This window comes from Lithobates pipiens, unplaced genomic scaffold (genome assembly GCF_037356315.1).
Source record: "Lithobates pipiens isolate NorthernLeopardFrog02 unplaced genomic scaffold, aLitPip1_a1.2 Scaffold_18, whole genome shotgun sequence".
Lineage (NCBI taxonomy): Eukaryota > Metazoa > Chordata > Amphibia > Anura > Ranidae > Lithobates > Lithobates pipiens.
The window spans coordinates 188,544,142-188,565,964 of record NW_027507758.1 but is presented as its reverse complement, the minus strand read 5'-3'; the positions used below and the strand labels follow the sequence as shown (position 1 = coordinate 188,565,964).

The 21,823-nt window shown below is 42.2% G+C and overlaps 1 protein-coding gene across 1 annotated transcript in view; it reads left to right on the top strand.

Annotated features, from left to right (window-relative positions):
* LOC143987597 (interferon-induced, double-stranded RNA-activated protein kinase-like) overlaps positions 1–21,823 on the top strand; it is a 365,105-nt gene that overhangs the window by 269,995 nt on the left and 73,287 nt on the right. Inside the window, 2 exon segments of the mRNA XM_077486451.1 lie at positions 1,076–1,256; positions 5,241–5,378. Coding sequence (XP_077342577.1) covers positions 1,076–1,256; positions 5,241–5,378 — 319 coding nt within the window.

Genomic DNA, 21,823 nt, shown 5'->3' with positions numbered 1-21,823 from the left:
GGCTATTGAACTTCCTTTTTTAGTCCTGTCTTACGTCATCGCGTTCAAAACGAGCGGTCTTTCGAACGGACTTGGTTAGTTCGGAAAGTCCACCGAAAGTCCGTCGGGAAGACCGTCAGACCTAGTCTGCCGGAAAGTCTGGTCGTGTGTACGCAGCATTAGGCTCAGAACTCCCATCCCCATGACTAAGCTCCAAGGGGCACACCAAAATGTGTTGGGGGCGTGGCCTGGCTGGAATCTGGGCTGAGGCTTCCATTTATTTCACCTCACACACACACACACACACACACACACACACACACACACACACACACACACACAGGTCTGCTTTTTTATGTGGGGCTTATGGATCCTTTCCTTTAATATTTCCTTTAATATTTCACAGGTTGTATATCATATATGATTTATAGTCGCAGTATTGTACTGTGTTATAAACTGTACTTGGCATCAGCTACATGCAGTATACAGTGCTGTGTACAGTACAAGGCTTCCGCTGGCTGAGGTGTAGATCATTACATTATCCGCAAGCTTCTCCACCTCAAACATTTAGAGGAAGCTTTGTATTCATTGAGAAAATACAAACCTTTCTCTGAATGACTGAGCATCACTCAGCCTAAGTAAATTTTGTTCTGAGAATGGGATGGAGAGTACCCATCTCGCTGCTCAAACACAATGCTGTATGTAGGTATGCTGATGCTACTTTCAGTTTACACAGCACTCACAGTGGCGCATCTGTTAGCGAAGGTAATAGTTTGGACCTGCTTGGTGAACACAAATTATTTTAAACTGACAAAAAACTGGCAGTCGACTTTCAAGAAAAAGCATAATACTTGCCCACATTGTCTATGCTGCCAAACTCCACCCAAACTTGCAGAGCAAAGCTTGTTAAAAAATGTCCCACATCCACCAATTTTGGGGATATCAAATGCTGTATTTCCCTCCTGTGCTTTGTGGTTACTTCCACTGGAAATTGTGTCATTACAGGTCCCAGTAGTGATGTGGTGACCAGTAAGAAAAAAGCAAAGGCTTTTAGAATTGTTCAAAGAAATAATAAACCTTTTGTTTTGTGTTGTAGCCAGAACCAGAAGCTAAAGTGCCTGTTCATACAAATGGAATGGTGTGCAAAAGGAACATTAGAAGAGTGGATTGAAAGGATGCAAAAAATTGAGAAGCTTAAGAGTCTTGATATTTTCCAACAGATAGTGGATGGAGTAGAGTACATTCATTCTAAAAAATTAATTCACAGAGACCTAAAAGTAAGTGCCCATAAAGTGTTCTTGTAAGCAGCGTTGAACTTTCTTTAAACAATAATCTGAATAAACTTGTGTATGTTATGAATGTAGTATAAACATAAAGTTGTACATTTTTTTAAAAGTTTGAAATCGAGTAATGACATATTTTTTTATTAGGCTGTGAACTGAACTACACAAAGCGAGGCTTGTAATTTTGGAGTGCACACTTCCTTGTCCTTCTCCTTTTTTTTGTTGATGGCATTAAAAGAATTAAACAAAAAAATAGAGAAGTAAGCAGCATGGAAAGTGGTCCGACTGCCTCGGTTCACTTCATTTGTATATATTCTCCACATTACCCTGCAATACACCACTGTATATGGGGAATCAAAAGCAGGGTCTTTTATCAACAAAAGTATACCACAATTACAGTTTTGCCATATTGTAATTACTTAACAATATGGCAAATGTCTACCTTGGTTATGCATATTTTGCAAAGTACATACAGTAAATTTTAGATAACGTATTTTTGTGTTTAGAAAAACGGCACAAAAATAGTTGGCATGCTGGTTCCTGCAGGCCTATGTTTAATTGGATTTAGAATGTCAAACATTTTATGAATGTTATAATTTAAAAACAACTGGCCTCCGTTTTCAGTTCTGTATATTCATGAATAATACAAAAAGGAGCAATTATGAATCAGTACAGAGGCTTTATTCCCTCTAAGCCCTTGTACACACGGTCGGAGAATCCGTCGGAATGTGTCCTATCGGACCCTGTTGTCGGATAATCCGACTGTGTGTGGTACGCATCGGACTGATTCCGTCGGACCCAATTTTCCAACTTGTTGGAAATATTTTCCGACCAACTGGTTCGATCAGACATACTCCGATCATGTGTAGAGAATTTTGATCGGACCAAGTGCCACGCATGCTCAGATCAAATTCCTACATCAAAGCTATTGGCTACTAGCCTGAACGTAGTCCCATCGTAACGAAATTACGTCATCACGTTCTGAATGATCGGATTTTTCGACAACTTAGTCCGACCGTGTGTATGCAACAGTTTCGGACAAGATCCGACGGACAAAATCCGACGGCTTTAGTTGTCGAAATCTCCGACCGTGTGTACAGGGGCTTAGAACTCCTTGACAAATCTATTAACTGTCTTTTCTAATTGTATATGACCAATTGAACATGCATTCATGATCCCATTCATCTAAAAACCATTCTGTTTTGGCTGGCTCAATTGCTGTACAAAAAAAAGCACCATAGCTTTACAACTGCTCCTGTTTTTTCAGAAGGATTTGGAGATTGCATCTCTAGGGGCCCACAGGCAAAGTATATAGCATTGTGTACGATGTAGATTAACCACTTAACAACCGCCCATTGCCGATTAACGGCTTCAGGACGGTTGTTTAACTCTGCAGAGTATTGCAGGGTATTGCAGAGTATTGCAGAGTATTGGCAGGGAATTGAGGGGTTAAATTCGGTGAGCAGCGATGTGGGCACTGCAGATGCAGCCCACATCGCTGCTGACACCGATCTCTTTCCCCTCCGCTGTACCGATCGGTACAGAGAGGGGGAGGGAGGAACCGGCGTCATAAGATGACGCCGGTTTGTTTACAAGTGATCACTCCGTCATTTGACGGATCGATCACGTGGTAAATGGCTGCGACGAGCACTGGACCCGGCGGTCACGGATGATCTCGTGTGCGCGCCCCAGGGGGCGCACGAGAGCAGAATTCTGGGAGGCCGTTAACTAACGGCCTCCCAGAATTCTGCTCTCGTGCGCCCCCTGGGGCGCGCACACGAGATCATCCGTGACCGCCGGGTCCAGTGCTCGTCGCAGCCATTTACCACGTGATCGATCCGTCAAATGACGGAGTGATCACTTGTAAACAAACCGGCGTCATCTTATGACGCCGGTTCCTCCCTCCCCCTCTCTGTACCGATCGGTACAGCGGAGGGGAAAGAGATCGGTGTCAGCAGCGATGTGGGCTGCATCTGCAGTGCCCACATCGCTGCTCACCGAATTTAACCCCTCAATTCCCTGCCAATACTCTGCAATACTCTGCAGTACCCTGCCATTACTCTGCAGTACCCCCCATTACTCTGCAGTACCCTGCCATTACTCTGCAGTACCCTGCCATTACTCTGCAGTACCCTGCCATTACTCTGCAGTACCCCCCAATACTCTGCAATACCCCCCAATACTCTGCAATACCCGCCAATACCCCACCAATACTCTGCAATACCCTGCCATAAATTGCCATACCCAGCCATACTCGGAGATACCCAGCCATACTCGGTGATACCCTACAATACCCAGCCATAGACGCCCCCCCACCCCTCACTGCCCTCCGGTGCTTCTACCAACTCGCCAGTACGATCAAAGCCAGAATCTTTTATTTTTTATTTCAGGCTTCCCAGCCTAGAGGTGAGATGTGGGGTCATATTGACCCCCAGATTTCACTGTAAAGAGGACCTGTCACCCCATATTCCTATTACAAGGGATGTTTACATTCCTTGTAATAGGAATAAAAGTGATCAAAAATGTATTTTTGGGGAAAAAAATGTCAAACTAAAATAAATAAAGTAAAATGAACAATAAAAAAAAAATAATAATAATTTTAAAGCGCCCCTGTCCCCATGTGCTCGCATGCAGAAGCGAACGCATATGTAAGCCCCGCCCACATATGAAAACGGTGTTCAAACCACACATGTGAGGTATCGCCGCGAACTTTAGAGCGAGAGCAATAATTCTAGCCCTAGACCTCCTCTGCAACTCAAAACATGTAACCAGTAAAAAAAATTTAAAGGGTCGCCTATGGGGATTTTTTAAGTAGCGACGTTTGGCGCCATTCCACGGGCATGTGCAATTTTGAAGAGTGACCTGTTCGATATCTATTTACTCAGCATAACTTCATCTTTCACTTTATGCAAAAATTGGGCTAACTTTACTGTTTTTTTTTGTTTGTTTTTTTTAAGCACAAAACCGTTTTTCCCCCAAAAAAACGCGTTCGAAAAATTGCTGCGCAAATACCGTGTGAGATAAAAATTTGCAATGACCACCATTGTATTCTCCAGGGACTTTGCTAAAAAAAAATATATAATGTTTTGGGGTTCTCTGTAAATTTCTAGCAAATAAATGATGATTTTTACATGTAGGAGAGAAATGTCAGAATTGTCCTGGGTGCTCCAGAACGCCTGATGGCGCTCCCTGCATGTTGGACCTCTGTATGTGGCCACACTGTGTAAAAGTCTCACACATGTGGTATTGCCGTACTCAGGAGTAATAGCAGAATGTGTTTTGGGGTGTAATTTGTGGTATGCATATGCTGTGTGTGAGAAATAACCTGATAATATGACAATTTTGTGGGAAAAAAAAAAAGGAAGATTTTGCAAAGAATTGTGGGAAAAAATTACAACTTCAAAAAACTCATCATGCCGCTTACTAAATACATTGGAATGTCTTCTTTCCAAAAAGGGGTCATTTGGGGGGTATTTGTACTTTTCTGGCATGTTAGGGTCTCAAGAATTGAAATAGGCCTTCAGTCCTTCAGGCGTGATCAATTTTCAGATATTGGCACCATAGCTTGTGGACTCTATAACTTTCACAAAGACCAAATAATATCCACCAATTTGTACTTATTTTTACCAAAGATATGTAGTAGTATAAATTTTGGCCAAAATTTATGAAGAAAAAATTACTAATCTGCTAAATTTTATAACAGAAACGAAGAAAAATTCATTTTTTCGCAGAATTTTTAGTCTTTTTTCTTTTATAGCACAAAAAATAAAAAACTGAGAGGTGATTAAATACCACCAAAAAGAAAGCTCTATTTGTGTGAAAAAAAGGACAAAAATTTCATATAGGTCCAGTGTTACATGACTGAGTAATTGTCATTCAAAATGTGAGAGCACCAAAAGCTGAAAATTGGTCTGGTTATTAAGGGTGTTTAAGTGCCCAGTGGTCAAGTGGTTAATAGTTATCTCTTCCTGTTTACAGCCTCCAAATATTTTGTTTGCAGAAGATATGGTAGTAAAGATAGCAGATTTTGGTCTGGTTACACCAATAAGTGAAAAAATGGAGAGAGAACACAGGACTGCTGGAAAGGGAACCGAACGTTACATGGCTCCAGAACAGGTAAGAATATCATTTTATGCCTGCAGCTAGCACAGTTCTTATTCCTAACATGCCTGTATGTCTGTATGTCTCTAGTTAATCCAAATCTGAGACCTGTTCGTGGAAGAGTTTCTGACAAGTGTTTAACAATGATACCATTCTTTAGGACTGGCCACAGATATCTGGAAACCTGTTTTTTTGTTCCTCTATACAAATAGAATATAGCGGATCCCCAAGAAGGAAATGATTCTTAGGTTTACATTGTAGTATGGAATATAAACTTCTTTCTACTGGTACTCTTTTCTGTCTCATTTTTTTGTCAACACTGGTAAAAAGAAAAATGTACCATTTTATACCAAAGTTTAGCAATAAATACAATACTACAGATATTATTTACGAAAAGGAAATAACTAATTAGAAAAGATAATGATCTCAGTCAATATGTTGGAGAACGTCATCCAATCACCAACAATTCCCAGGCTTTGATGCTCTCACAATCTTTGTGCGTCATGTGAACCTGAATTGTATGTTTAATGGCCAAAGTAACAAATTCACATTATTATATAGTACATTCAGAACCAGTACTTACATTGCCCATTCTCCACACCGACCCATTCCACTGCCAACCCGCCCAAGAAAAATATAATACGTTGAGTTTGAAAACACAACACTTTTCCCTGCCCCCCCATTATGTAGACATCCGTGCTAGTCAACCGGCCCTTTAGAACAGGTGGCCGTAATTTGCCTAGCACTTGGCATGTCAAAATTTACACAGATATCTCGGCAGTGGACTAAAGCAGTAAAGCCGGCCATGCGCGAAGCGACCGCGGGTTGCAGGAAAGAAATTTGCATGATTCGCCCATCAACACGGACATTGTTGATGCAGGAATGTCTGAGAAAAGAGTCATTATCACTAGCAGCTATAGCAGCCACTACTGATAATCCAAAGAGAATCCGGTAGGATGGGTTGTATCCAAGTTGATTGATCAGTTTGGTACATTTCAGCCTGCCCATTGCTGAACTGGCTGAGATTTGAACTGTGTATGGCCGGCCTTAGTCTGACCATCAGAATTAAAGCCTAAGGGTGAGGCTTAGGAGATGGGGGAAGGACAGGGGCAAGCTCCAAACCTAATTGACCAATTAGTTTTTTTTTCACAGCACTTGGGCATTCTGATCACTGCGAGAAAACTGCATTGAATTAGGCTCGGTTCACACAGGGGCGACACGACTTCAGGACGACTTTGTGAGGCAACTTGGAGACGACTTGAACACGACTTTTAGACACGACCTGGGGCGACTTACAAGTCGCCCCAGGCCAGGCGACTTTTGCCGTGGCCAATCAGAGAATGAGCTCTGAAGGGGGAACTCCACGCCAAATTTCTGAAAAAAATTTGGCGTGGGTTCCCCCTCCGAGAGCATACCAGGCCCTTAGGTCTGGTATGGATTCCAAGGGGAACCCCCTACGCCCAAAAAAACGGTGCGCCCCCCCCTCCTGAGCCGTACCAGAGCTACAAGAAGATAGCAGAGGAGTCCGGCGAGAAGACCCCCGAAGACGGAAGACCCCCGGAGCGGTGCAATAAATTATTTTATCTTGTGTGTTGTGTTTTTTTTTGTACTTTATTTTACAGGTGAATGGGTAGGGGTACATTGTACCCCATACTCATTCACATAGGGTGGGGGGCCGGTATCCGGGGGCCCCCTTATTAAAGGGGGCTCCCAGATTCCGATAAGCCCCCCGCCCGCAGACCCCGACAACCAACGGCCAGGGTTGTCGGGAAGAGGCCCTTGTCCTCATCAACATGGGGACAAGGTGCTTTGGGGTGGGGGGGCCGCACGCCCCCCCTCCCCCAAGGCACCCCCCCCCCATGTTGAGGGCACGCGGCCTGGTACGGGGGACCTAAGGGCCTGGTATGCTCTCGGAGGGGGAACCCACGCCAAATTTCGGAAAAAATTTGGCGTGGAGTTCCCCCTTCAGAGCTAATAATTCTGTCAAAGTCTCCTCCGTATAGACAGAGATCGGACATGGAGGCGACCTCCATTGAAATCAATGGGTACCTACAGCCTACAAGTCGGATTGAAGTAGTACAGGAACTTCTTTTGAAGTCGGAGGCGACTTCAGTAGCGTGCATTAAGACGGCTCTCATTCACTTACATTGATTTTTAAATGTTGTCCGACCTGAGGCGACTAGGGGCGACCTGAAGTCGGATCGCAGTCGCCCCTGTCTGAACCGAGCCTTAGGGGCACATAAATATAACTTTTGGGTTGATTTAGTAAAACTGGAGAGTACAAAATCTGGTGCAGCTGTGCATGGTAGCCCATCAGTTTATTCATTTAAGCTTTGACAAAAATCCTGGAAGCTGATTGTTTTCTATGCTGAGCTGCAACTGATTTTCAACTCTCCAGTTCAGGTATAGTAAATCAACCCCTTTGAGTCTAATTGTTTTATATGCGGTGTGTGTAAGTTTTATATATATATATATATATATATATATATATATATATATATATATATATACTCCAAACAGGGATTGCTGTACTTAAAGTGTCTTAAGAGTCCAAAAACACATAAGATACATGCAGTGTTCCAAATAGCAACAGTTTTGGGCAAAGTACAAAACGCCCTTCTTTAGGCTAGAACATAATCTGAATAACATGCATGTTTCATATTTACAGTGCCTTGCGAAAGTATTCGGACCCCTTGAACTTTTCAACCTTTTGCCACATTTCAGGCTTCAAACATAAAGATATAAAATTTTTATTTTTTGTGAAGAATCACCAACAAGTGGGACACAATTGTGAAGTGGAACGAAAGCTATTGGATAATTTAAACTTTTTTTAGCAAATAAAAAACTGAAAAGTGGTGCGTGCAAAATTATTCGGCCCCTTTACTTTCAGTGCAGCAAACTCACTCCAGAAGTTCAGCGAGGATCTCTGAATGATCCAATGTTGTCCTAAATGACTGATGGTGATAAATAGAATCCACCTGTGTGTAATCAAGTCTCTGTATAAATGCGCCTGCTCTGTGATAGTCTCAGGGTTCTGTTGAAAGCGCAGAGAGCATCATGAAGACCAAGGAACACACCAGGCAGGTCCGTAATACTGTTGTGGAGAAGTTTAAAGCCGGATTTGGATACAAAAATATTTCCCAAGTTTTAAACATCCCAAGGAGCACTGTGCAAGCGATCATTTTGAAATGGAAGGAGTATCAGACCACTGCAAATCTACCAAGACCTGGCCGTCCCTCTAAACTTTCAGCTCAGACAACGAGAAGACTGATCAGAGATGCAGCCAAGAGGCCCATGATCACTCTGGATGAACTGTAGAGAACTACAGCTGAGGTGGGAGAGTCTGTCCATAGGACAACAATCAGTTGTACACTGCACAAATCTGACCTTTATGGAAGAGTGGCAAGAAGAAAGCCATTTCTCAAAGATAACCATAAAAAGTCTCGTCTAAAGTTGGCCACAAGCCACCTGGGAGACACACCAAACATGTGGAAGAAGGTGCTCTGGTCAGATGAAACCAAAATCGAACTTTTTGCCCACAATGCAAAACGATATGTTTGGCGTAAAAGCAACACAGCTCATCACCCTCAACACACCATCCCCACTGTCAAACATGGTGGTGGCAGCATCAAGGTTTGGGCCTGCTTTTCTTCAGCAGGGACAGGGAAGATGGTTAAAATTGAGGGGAAGATGGATACAGCCAAATACAGGACCATTCTGGATGAAAACCTGTTGGAGTCAGCAAAAGACCTGAAACTGGGACGGAGATTTATCTTCCAACAAGACAATGATCCCAAACATACAGCAAAATCTACAAAGGAATGGTTCACAAATAAACGTATCCAGGTGTTAGAATGGCCAAGTCAAAGTCCAGACCTGAATCCAATCGAGAATCTGTGGAAAGAGCTGAAAACTGCTGTTCACAAACGCTCTCCATCCAACCTCACTGAGCTCGAGCTGTTTTGCAAGGAAGAATGGGCAAGAATTTCAGTCTCTCGATGTGCAAAACTGATAGAGACATACCCCAAGCGACTTGCAGCTGTAATCGCAGCAAAAGGTGGCTCTACAAAGTATTAACGCAAGGGGGCCCAATAATTTTGAACGCCCCACTTTTCATTTTTTTATTAGTTAAAAAAGTTTCAAAAATCCAATAGATTTCGTTCCACTTCACAATTGTGCCCACTTGGTGATTCTTCACAAAAAATTAAAATTTTATATCTTTATGTTTGAAGCCTGAAATGTGGCAAAAGGTTGAAAAGTTCAAGGGGGCCGAATACTTTCGCAAGGCACTGTGTGTGTGTGTGTGTGTGTATATATATATATATATATATATATATATATATATATATATATATATATATATATACACACTATATTGTCAAAAGTATTACAACGCCTGCCTTTACGTGAACTTCAATGGCATACCAGTCTTAATCCGTAGGATTCACTATTGAGTTGGCCAATACTTTAACTGCTTTAACTCTTGTGGGAAGGCTGTCCAAAAGGTTTAGAAGTGTCTATGGGAATGTTTGACCATTCTTCTAGAAGCGCATTTGTGAGATCAGGCACTCATGTTGGATGAGATCTGCCTCGCGGTCTCTGCTCAAATTCACCCCAAAGGTGTTCTATCGAGTTGAGGTCAGGACTCTGTGCAGGCCAGTCAAGTTCCTCCACCCTAAACTCACTCATCCCATGTTTTTATGGACCATGCTTTGTGCAGTGATCCAAATCATGGGGGGGGGGGGAATTATTATGTGAGGTTCTTTTTCAGGGGTTGGGCTTGGTCTCTTATTTCCAGTGAAGTGAACACTTAAGGCGTCGGCATACCAAGATATTTTGGACCATTTCATGCTCCCAACTTTGTGGGAACAGATTGGGGATTGCTCCTTCCTGCTCTAATATGACTGCACACCAGTGAACAAAACAAGGTCCATAAAGACATAGAAGAGCAAGTTTGGGGTTGAGGAACTTGACTGGCCTGCACAGAGCCCTGACTTCAAACTGATAAGAACATTTTCGGGGTGAATTATAGCAGAGACTGTGAGCCATGCCTTCTCGTCCACATGAGGGCCTGACCTCACAAATGCACACCTGGAAAAATGGCCAAACCTTCGAATAGATACACTCCTAACCTTGTGGACAGCCTTCCCAGAAGAGTTAAAGCTGTTACAGCTGCGAAGGGTGGGCCAACTCAATTGACCACTTGATAAACTATCACAGATGTTCATAAAACATTATCAAAATCGCCCTAATACCCCTTAATAGCACAGATATAAAACAATATATCACGAAGACAGATTTAAATCAAAATCTGCGTTCAATGCCCTAATTAGGGTGTCCAGGCAATGAATCCATTCCACTTCCAGTTTTTAAAGATAATTCACAATCTCCCCCCATATGTTTTTTCTTTACTCCATCAATCACCATGAATTTTTATTGTGATACTGTATGTTCCTTTTCCGTAAATGCTTAGTTAGGAGTAACTGAGTCAATTTGTTCCTGAGTACTTATGTTAGGCGATTCGGTCTTTTACCTTCTGGTTGGTCTCACCCGCATAGAGTAAACCACAAGAACATTAAGACCCCTTTCACACCAGGGCGTTTTGCAGGCGCTATAGCGTTAGAAAAAAAAGAAGCTGCACCATTGTGTGTAGTGTGAAAGCCCCGAGGGCTTTCACACTACAGCGGTGTGCTGGTAGGACATCAGAAAAAAGTCCTGCCAACAGCTTCTTTGGAGCGGGGAAGGAGCGGTGTGTTTACTGCTCCTCCACCGCTGCTCCCCATTGAAATCAATGGGGCAACGCTGTAATGCCGCCGGTAAAACGCCGCTATTGCGGCATATTGCCGGCGGTTTTAACCCTTTCGCGGCCGCTAGCGGGGGGTAAAAGCACCCCGCTAGCGGCCAAAATGCGCCGCAAATCCAGCGGTAAAACGCCGCTAAAAATAGCGGCGTTTTACCGCCGACGCAAAGGGCGGTGTGGTGTGAAAGGGATCTTAATAATATATAAAACAAAAGTACTCAGGGAGAAATATATATTATTTAAAAAAAAAACTAAGTGGAATGGATTTATCGCCTGGACACCCTAATTCATAGGGGATTGAAAGCAGATTTTGATTTACATCTGCTTTTTGTGATAGAAAGTTTTATATATGTACTATTATGTGGTATTAGAATGATTTTGACAATGTTTTATGATCATCTGTGATAGTTTATCAAGGGGTTAATAGAGAATACATTTTGCCTGGAACCCATTTGTGTATATTTGATTAATTATTCCCTTTTGAAACTTTTTTTTAAAACTACTCTTACATGTGGTTTTAATGATGTTTGCTTTATTTTTTGTTTCTTTGTAACAGGCTTAACTAAGTTCATTTCTTCTCCTTTAAATGAGGAATGAATGCCATTTGATTGCTACCTTTCTAAAAAGTACTAATAAAAATTGCATTGTGTTACTGATATGTGAAAATTGCTTCAGTGGTTCCTATTTCAGTTAATTAACTTGTTATGTATAAATACACTATATTGTCAAAAGTATTGGGGTGCCTGCCTTTACACGCACATGGATTTTAATGGAATCCCAGTCTGTCTTTAGAGTTCAATATTTAGTTGACCCACCTTTTGCAGCTGTAACAGCTTTAAAGTAAGGCTGTCCACAATGTTTAGGAGTGTATCTATGGGAATGTTTGGCCATTTTTCCATGAGTGCATTTGTAAGGTCAGGCCCTCATGTGAACAAGAAGGCCTGGCTCACAGTCTCTGCTCTAATTCACCCCAAAGGTATTCTTCTCAGGTTGAGGTCAGGACTCAGTGCAGGCCAGTCAAGTTTCTCAACTCCAAACCCTCTTCCATGTCTTTATGGACCTTGCTTTGTGCACTGGTGTGCAATCATGTTGGAACAGGAAGGGGCCACCCCCAACTGCTCTCACAAAGTTGGGAGCATGAAATGGCCCAAAATATCTTAGTATGCTAACGTGTTAAGTGTTCCCTTCACTGGAAATAAGAAGCCAAATCCAACCCCACACGATAATCCCCCCTCCACCAAATGATTTGGACCAGTTCACAAAGCAAGCTCCGTTAATACATGGATGAGCACGTTTGAGGGTGAAGGAACATGCATAGAGTCCTGACCTTAACCCGATAGAACACATTAGCTTCTGGAAAAATGGTCAAATGTTCCCATAGACGCATTTCTAAACCTTGTGGATGGCCTTCCCTGAAGTGTTGAAGCTGCTATAGCTGCCAAGGGTGGGCCAACTCAAAATGGAACCCTACAGACTAAGTTAAATTTCATGTGCGTGTAAAGGCAGGCATCCCAATACTTTTGGTAACATTGTGTGTGTGTATAAATATACACACATACATGCATATATACAGTTGTGCTCATAAGTTTACATACCCTGGCAGAATTTGATTTCTTGGCCCTTTTTCAGAGAATATGAATGATAACACAAAAACTTTTCTTTCACTGGTGGTTAGTGTTTGACTGAAGCCATTTATTACCAATCAACTGTGTTTACTCTTTGTAAACCATAATAACAGAAACTAGCCAAATTACCCTGATCAAAAGTTTACATACCCCACTTCTTAATACCATGTATTGCCCCCCTCTTTAACATCAATGACAGCTTGAAGCCTTTTGTGGTATTTGTGAATGAGGCTCATTATCTTCTCAGATGGTAAAGCTGCCCATTCCTCTTGGCAAAAAGCCTCCAGTTCCTGTAAATTCTCATGCTGTATTGCATGAACTGCACATTTGAGATCTCCCCAGAGTGGCTCAATGATATTGAGGTCAGGAGACTGAGATAAACACTCCAGAACCTTCACTTTATTCTGCTGTAGCCAATGACAGGTTGACTTGGCCTTGTGTTTTGGATCATTGTCATGTTGGAATGTCCATGTACATCCCATGCGCAGCTTCCTGGCTAATGAATGCAAGTGTTCCTCCAGTATTTTTTGCTAACATACTGCATTGATCTTGCCTTCCATTTTGGCCAAGTTTCCTGTACCTTTGTAGTTCACACATCCCCAAAACATCAGCGATCCACCTCTGTGTTTCACAGTAGGAATGGTGTACCTTTCATCACAGACCTTGTTGACTCCTCTCCAAATGTAGCATTTATGGTTATGGCCAAAAACCTTAATTTTGGTCTCATCACTCCAAATGACTTTATGGCAGACAGTTGGAGGCTTGTATCTGTGCTGTTTTGCGTATTGTAAGCGGGATACTTTTTGGCATTTGCATAATGGCTTTTTTTGGTGACTCGACCATACATCCCATCTTTCTTCAAGTGCCTCCTTTATTGTGCATTTTGAAACGGGCACACCACATACAGTGGTGTGAAAAAGTGTTTGCCCCCTTCCTCATTTCCTGTTCATTTGCATGTTTGTCACACTTAAGTGTTTCGGAACATCAAACCAATTTAAACAATAGTCAAGGACAACACAAGTAAACACAAAATGCAATTTGTAAATGAAGGTGTTTAATATTAAAGGTGAAAAAAATCCAAACCATCATGGCCCTGTGTGAAAAAGTGATTGCCCCCCTTGTTAAAACATACTATAACTGTGGTTGTCCACACCTGAGTTCAATTTCTCTAGCCACACCCAGGCCTGATTATTGCCACACCTGTTCACAATCAAGGCATCACTTAAATAGGAGCTGCTTGACACAGTAAGGTCCACCAGAAGATCCTTAAAAGCTACACATCATGCCGAGACCCAAAGAAATTCAGGAACAATTGAGAAAGAAAGTAATTGAGATCTATCAGTCTGGAAAGGGTTATAAAGCCATTTCCAAAGCTTTGGGAATCCAGCGAACCACAGTGAGAGCCATTATCCACAAATGGCGAAGACATGGAACAGTGGTGAACCTTCCCAGGAGTGGCCGGCCGCCCAAAATTACCCCAAGAGCGCAGCGACGACTCATCCAAGAGGTCACAAAAGACCCCACAACAACGTCCAAGGAACTTCAGGCCTCACTTGCCTCAGTTAAGGTCAGCGTTCATGCCTCCACCACCAGGAAAAGACTGGGCAAAAATGGCCTGCATGGCAGAGTTCCAAGGAGAAAACCACTGCTGAGCAAAAAGAACATCAAAGCTCGTCTCAATTTCTCCACAACACATCTTGATGATCCCCAAGACTTTTGGGACAACATTCTGTGGACCGATGAGACAAAAGTGGAACTCTTTGGAAGGTGTGTGTCCAAGTATATCTGGAGTAGAAGGAACACTGCATTTCAGAAAAAGAACATTATACCAACAGTAAAATATGGTGGTGGTAGTGTGATGGTCTGGGGCTGTTTTGCTGCTTCAGGACCTGGAAGACTTGCCGTGATAAAAGGAACTATGAATTCTGCTGTCTACCAAGAGATCCTGAAGGAGAATGTCCGACCATCTGTTCGTGTACTCAAGCTGAAACGAACTTGGGTTCTGCAGCAGGACAATGATCCTAAACACACCAGCAAGTCCACCACCGAATGGCTGAAGAAAAACAAAATGAAGACTTTGGAGTGGCCTAGCCAAAGTCCTGACCTGAATCCTATTGAGATGTTGTGGTATGACCTTAAAAAGGCAGTTCATGCTCGAAAACCCTCTAATGTAACTGAATTAGGACAATTCTGCAAAGATGAGTGGGCCAAAATTCCTCCAGGACGCTGTAAAAGCCTCATTGCACGTTATCGCAAACGCTTGGTTGCAGTTGTTGCTGCTAAGGGTGGCCCAACCAGTTATTAGGTTTAGGGGGCAATCACTTTTTCACACAGGGCCATGATGGTTCGGATTTTTTTTCACCTTTAATAATAAACACCTTCATTTACAAATTGCATTTTGTGTTTACTTGTGTTGTCCTTGACTATTGTTTAAATTGGTTTGATGTTCCGAAACACTTAAGTGTGACAAACATGCAAAGGAACAGGAAATGAGGAAGGGGGCAAACACTTTTTCACACCACTGTAGTTACATAGTAGGTGAGGTTGAAAAAAGACACCATCAAGTCCAACTTGTGTGTGATTATATGTCAGTATTACATTGTATGTCCCTGTATGTTGTAGTCGTTCGGGTGCTTATCTAATAGTTTTTTGACACTATCGATGCTCCCTACTTAAAGTGGAAGTAAACTTATCGATTTAAACAGTTAAAAAAAAAGGCATGCCGGGAATGCTAATTGCACATTGGCTGTGCTCTAAGCCAAACTATCAAAACATCCAATGGCTGGTGTCATAACGAATAACATGTGCAGCACCATAGCAGTTGAAGATTAAACAGAAGCAAAGATGGCAGCTTCCTTGGCTAAAAACGATAGGGGAGTTTCTTTTCCACTTTAAACCATCGCCTGTAGAAGGGAATTCCACATCCTTGCCGCTCTTACAGTAAAGAACCCTCTATGCAGTTTAAGGTTAAATCTCATTTGTTCTAATTTTAATGAGTGGCCATGTGTCTTATTGAACTCCCTTCTGCGGAAAACATTTTATCCCTATTGTGGTGTGGTATTTGTAAATTGAAATCATATCCCCTCTGAAGCGTCTCTCCTCCAGAGAGAATAAGTTCAGTGCTTGCAAAATGTCTTCATAACTAATATCCTCCAGTCAATTTATTAGCTTTGTTGCCCTTCTCTGAATGAATGAAATACTTGTATAGTGCACAATGCGAACTGAATAGCCTCTGTACTCACTCAATTTCCAGTACATCCTTCCTGAGAGCTGGTGCCCAGAACTGGACAGCATACTCCAGGTGAGGCCGGACCAAAGTCTTGTAGAGAGGGAGAATTATCACTTCATCCCTGGAGTTAATCCCCCTTTTAATGCATGCCAATATTCTGTTTGCTTTGTTAGCAGCAGCTTGGCATTGCATGCCATTGCTGAGCCTGTTATCTACTAGGACCCCCCAGTGAGTAGATTGCATTCATATTTTTGCCACCCAAATGCATTATTTGCCATGTAGATGCCCACTCCATTAATTTGTTCAGATCTTCTTGCAAGGTTTTCACATCCTGCAGATAAGTTATCGCCCTGCTTAGTTTAGTATTGTCTGCAAATACAGAGATTGAACTGTTTACCCAATCTTCCAGGTCGTTTATGAACAAATTAAATAGGATTGGTCCCAGCACAGATCCCTGGGGGACCCCACTTTCCACATCTGACCATTCCGAGTACTCCCCATTTATCACTACCCTCTGAACTCACCCTTGTAGCCAGTTTTCAATCCATGTACTCACCTTATGGTCCATGTCAACGGACCTTACTTTTTGCAGTAAATGTTTATAGAGAACTGTGTCAAATGATTTTACAAAATCCAGATACACCACATCTACGGGCCTTCCTTTATCTAGATGGCAGCTCACCTCATAGAAGGTTAATAGATTGGTTTGGCAAGAATGATTCTTCATGACTCCATGCTGATTACTGCTAATGATACCGTTTTCATTGATAAAATCGTATATAGTCCCTTATCATCCCCTCCAGGAGCTTGCATATTATTGATGTTAGGCTAACTGGTCTGTAATTCCCAGGGATGTATTTTGGCCCTTCTTTTTAACTACTTCCCACCCGGCCAATGTACATATACGGCCGGGTGGGAGCTCTCTACTTCTGAGTGTACGTTCCTGAACGTCCATCAGAAGTAGCGGGATCGCGCGTGCCCACGCAGCGGCGCAATCCCGATGCGCCCATGTCACCCGGACACGGCGCATCTTGTTTCGGCAGGAGGGCTCTGTGATTGGCCCTCCTGATCACATGACGGCCGTCATGTGATGTAAACAAACATCCGGTTGCTAGGCAATCGGCTCCTCCTCTCCTCACATGGAAGTCATCGCTGAGGAGAGGAGAGCAGATCGCTGCAGCCGGCTGATGATCAGTGAGTATGAGCTGTTTTTTACAGCTTTTTACTCACTGATCACCAGTCTAGTGTAAAACACACAACACACCACACAGTATAAACACAATGTCCCCAAATAATAACACATGTCCCTAATAATAAAAACATGACCCCCACATATGTCCCACTAAAATCACATGTCCCAATGATTATCTGTACACATATGTACATGATCATTTGCGTACATATGTCCATGATCACGCAAACCAATTATTATACACTTAACCAAATTTTTTTTACCAAAGACATGTAGCAGAATACATTTTGGCTTAAATTTATGACAAAATTCGATTTTATTGGATTTCTTTTAAAATAGAAAGAAGAAAATATTGTTTTTTTTTCCAAATTTCCGCTCCTTTTTTGCTTATATCACAAAAAATAAAAAACTGAGTCGTTACATGATCATTTGCGTACATATGTCCGTGATTACGCAAACCAATTATTATACACTTAACCAAATTTTTTTTACCAAAGACATGTAGCAGAATACATTTTGGCTTAAATTTATGACAAAATTCGATTTTATTGGATTTCTTTTAAAATAGAAAGAAGAAAATATTGTTTTTTTTCCAAATTTCCGCTCCTTTTTCGCTTATATCACAAAAAATAAAAAACGGAGTCGTTAATAAATAGAAACAAAATAAAGCTCTATTTGTGCAAACAAAATGATAACAATTTAATCTGGGTACAGCGTAGCATGACCGCACAATTGTCATTGAAATTGCGAGAACACTGAAATCTGAAAATTGGGCTGGGAAGGAAGGGGGCGAAAGTGCCCTATATTGTAGTGGTTTAATATTGGTGCTACATTGGAGAAAAGCCAATCAGCTGATACCATTCCAGTTAGTAGACTGTCTGTAAAAATTAGGAACAATGGTCTGGCAATTGACTTAGTTCCCTAAGGACCCTCGGGTGCAAGCCATCTGGTCGCAGTGAGTTATTAATGTTAAGTTTTCCAAGTCTATCCTTAATTCTGTCCTCTGTTAGCCATGAGGCTGCTTCCTGTCATTTCATGAGGAGAAATACTGCAGTTTTAGTTACTGAAGCCTTCCAATTCCCTCCCGAAGACAGAGGAGAAGGATAAATTCAATACCTTCTCCATCTCCCCATCCTTTGTAACTAGATTTCCTTCCTTATTCTTTATGGGGGCCAATATGGTCCGTCCTCGCTTTTTACTGTTGATATACGTAAATAATTTCTTGAGATTGTTTTGCTCTCCTCCACTATGTGTCTTTCGTGTTCTAACTTAGCCACCCTAATTGCTCCCTTACATTTCTTGTTGCATTCTTTGTAAAGTCTGAATGCTGATAAAGATCCCCTGGCCTTGTATTTTTTGAAGGCCTTGTCCTTTGCTTTTATATGCATTTTTACATTGGAGTTAAGCATCCAGAACTTTTGCTCTTTTAAATTTATTTCCCAGTGGGATGCACTGGCTCATGTCCTTATTTAATATGCTCCTAAAGCAAACCCATCTCTCCTCCGTGTTATTTGTTCCTAAGATTATATCTATATTTATATCTTCTAGCAAGGTTCGTAGTTTAGGGAAGTTGGCCCTTTTGAAATTCAGTGTCTTTGTATTCCCCTTATGTTTCCTATTTGTGTGATTTATACTGAAGTTAATTGACCTGTGATTGCTGTTTCTTAAATTTCCCCTTATTTCCACATCCATGATCAGGTCTGTATTGGTAATCAGTAGGTCTAGTAACGCTTTGTTTCTAGTTGGTGCGTCTACCATTTGACCCATGAAATTGTCCTGCAAGACATTTAGGAACTGGTGAGCCTTAGACGAATGTGCGGTTCCTTCCGCCCAGTCTGTCTGGGTAATTAAAATCCCCTAATATGAAGACACTTCCCATCCTTGCTGCTTATCCAAATTGTGATAGGAGGTCCGTCTCCCCCTTCTCCCTCAGGTTAGGGGGCCTATATCATACTCCCAGTATTATTTTTCCCCTTAGCTTCATCATTTGGAGCTCTACCCATAAGGATGCCATCTCCTCCCTAGCTCCCTTAGTGGTGTCATCGTTCACATTTACTTGTATATTATTCTTGATATACAGGCATACCCCTCCCCTTTTACCCCCTCTATCCCTGTGATAAAGGTAATACCCCTGAAATCCCCACAAAATCGAAATCCTCCTCGTACAACAGTATCTCTAGTTCTTCCATCTTGTCCGCCGGGGTCCTAAGTCAACATGCCACGTAGTTTAGACCACTCGCATGCTGTCCTCTTAATTGGTGTTCCAAGATTGCAACTAGGACTTGTTACTATGCTTAACTCAGGTTTATGCTGATTCAAATTTTCAAGCCAACAGCACACAAAAAAACAAGTTTTCAGAGAGTCCTGTATTTCACCTGAAGTTATTTGTGGGTTTTTCTTTGCATCTCAAACCATTTTCCTAGCAGTTGTGGCTGAAATTTTAGTTGGTCTACCTGACCATGGTTTGGTTTCAACAGAACCCCTAATTTTCAACTTCTTGATTAGTTTGAACACTGGTGATTGGCAGTCTCAATTCCTTGGATATCTTTTTATATCCCTTTCCTGTTTTATAAAGTTCAACTACCCTTTCCTGCAGATCCTGTGGTGTTATACATATTCTCTGAAAAACCCATAAATTCTGCCAGGGTATGTACACAAATAATAAATGCAATACTTTTGTGTTTGCTCCTATTTATCATGAGCTGAACTCATCTATGACTTTTTTTATGTACACTCAAATATTGTTCACAAATCTGTCAGTAGCATATCAAGATGCTAATTAGACAGCATGATTATTGCACAGGTGTGCCTTAGGCTGGCCACAATAAAAGGCCACTCTGCAGTAAAATGTGCAGTTTTATGACACAGCACAATGCCACAGATGTCGCAAGTTTTGAGGGAGCGTGCACTTGGCATGCTGACTGCAGGAATGTCCACCAGAGCTGTTGCCCTTAAATTGACAGTTAATTTCTCTACCATAAGCCATCTCCAAAGATGTTTCAGAGAATTTGGCAGTACATCCAACTGGTCTCACAACCGCAGACCAGGTGTATCCACAGCAGCCCAGGTCCTCCACATCCAGCATACCCCCCCCCCCCCCCGATTGTCTGAGACCAGCCACTTAGGCAGCTGCTGCAACAGTCAATTTGCATAACTAAAGAATTTCTGCACAAACTGTCAGAAACCACCTCAGTGAAGCTCATATGCATGCTCATTGTCCTCATCGGGGTCTCGACCTGACTACAGTTCGTCGTCGGAACCGACTTGAGTGGGAAAATGCTCACACGATGTCTGGCACATTAGAGAGGTGTTCTCTTCTCAGATGAATCCCGGTTTTCACTGTACAGGGCAGATGGCAGACAGCATATATGGCATTGTATGGGTGAGTGGTTTGCTGATGTCAACATTGTGGATTGTAAATAATGGGTGGCCTCACATAAAGTAAACATATATAGAATATCAATATGCACCCTCATCCCAATTAGATAGACTGAAAATTAAATCGAGATCTCTGGTCTCCAATCAGAGATATCGGAGAAGTATGAGCAAGGGGACTATCACAGGGCACGTACATTTATTACATCAATATGAAAAAAAGCCAGTAATCCATAAAAATATAATTTATTAAAAATACTAAATATTACAGCTTCGGGTATATATCACAATTTCATAGGGGAAGGTGAGGTAATTCGACTAGTTTCACTTCTCAGCTTCTTCAGGATATTACCTACATCTAAAAATACATCAATTTATTAATAAGTATATAAATATACAATAATCATAATGCAATAGCAATACATTTAGCAAATCGATAACGTAGACAATGTTACGGTATATAGTGAGAGTGGGGTCTTGCCTATCTACCCTTGCCCCTGAACAAACCAGAACCCGGTTGGGGGAAGGAAAGGAGCCTTTCCCGGCGACTGGGAGGGGAATTGACCCCAACTGCCGATCTAGATCTGAACAAGGGTATTTTTTAGTTTGTTAGAAAAAAAGGAGTAATAGAAAGAAGGAAAAGGAACAATTCCCATAGTGAAGGAGGTGGGGAGAATCACATGCATTCCTTACACAACGGCCATCTTAAGATAGAAACCACTATAATAAGAATTAACCCCAAGGTTAATATAGTCAGCATATCAGACCAATCACCATATCAGGGGTCACAAACCCCTGTAAAAGCAAAATTAGAAACCTTAGTGTGTGTAAAAATGGTGCTATTGTGCTAAAAGTGGATAAAGAAGGAAAGGTGAAATAAATGTAAATGCCCCTCAACCCCACCGTGACTTCCGCGCCGTGTCGCCGGTGCGTGACGTCAGCGGGGTCAGTGACTCGAACAGTGCGCGTGCGAACACTCCGCGCACACGCATTTAACACCAGGATGCCAAGACAGTGCCCGCGCACGATCATTCCGCGCATCGGCCCAGACATTACTCTGGTCGAACGGCGCATGCGCAGAGCCGACGCCCGCGCTTACAACCTAAGGGTATGTTACCAGTCAGGTTGTCTGCAAGGGGGGAAAACAACAGACCGCCCACCTCTAAAGTGGACCGCCAGTTACACCCCCCTCCAAGTCACACCAGTCGCCGGGAAAGGTCCCCCCCAACCAACCCAGGT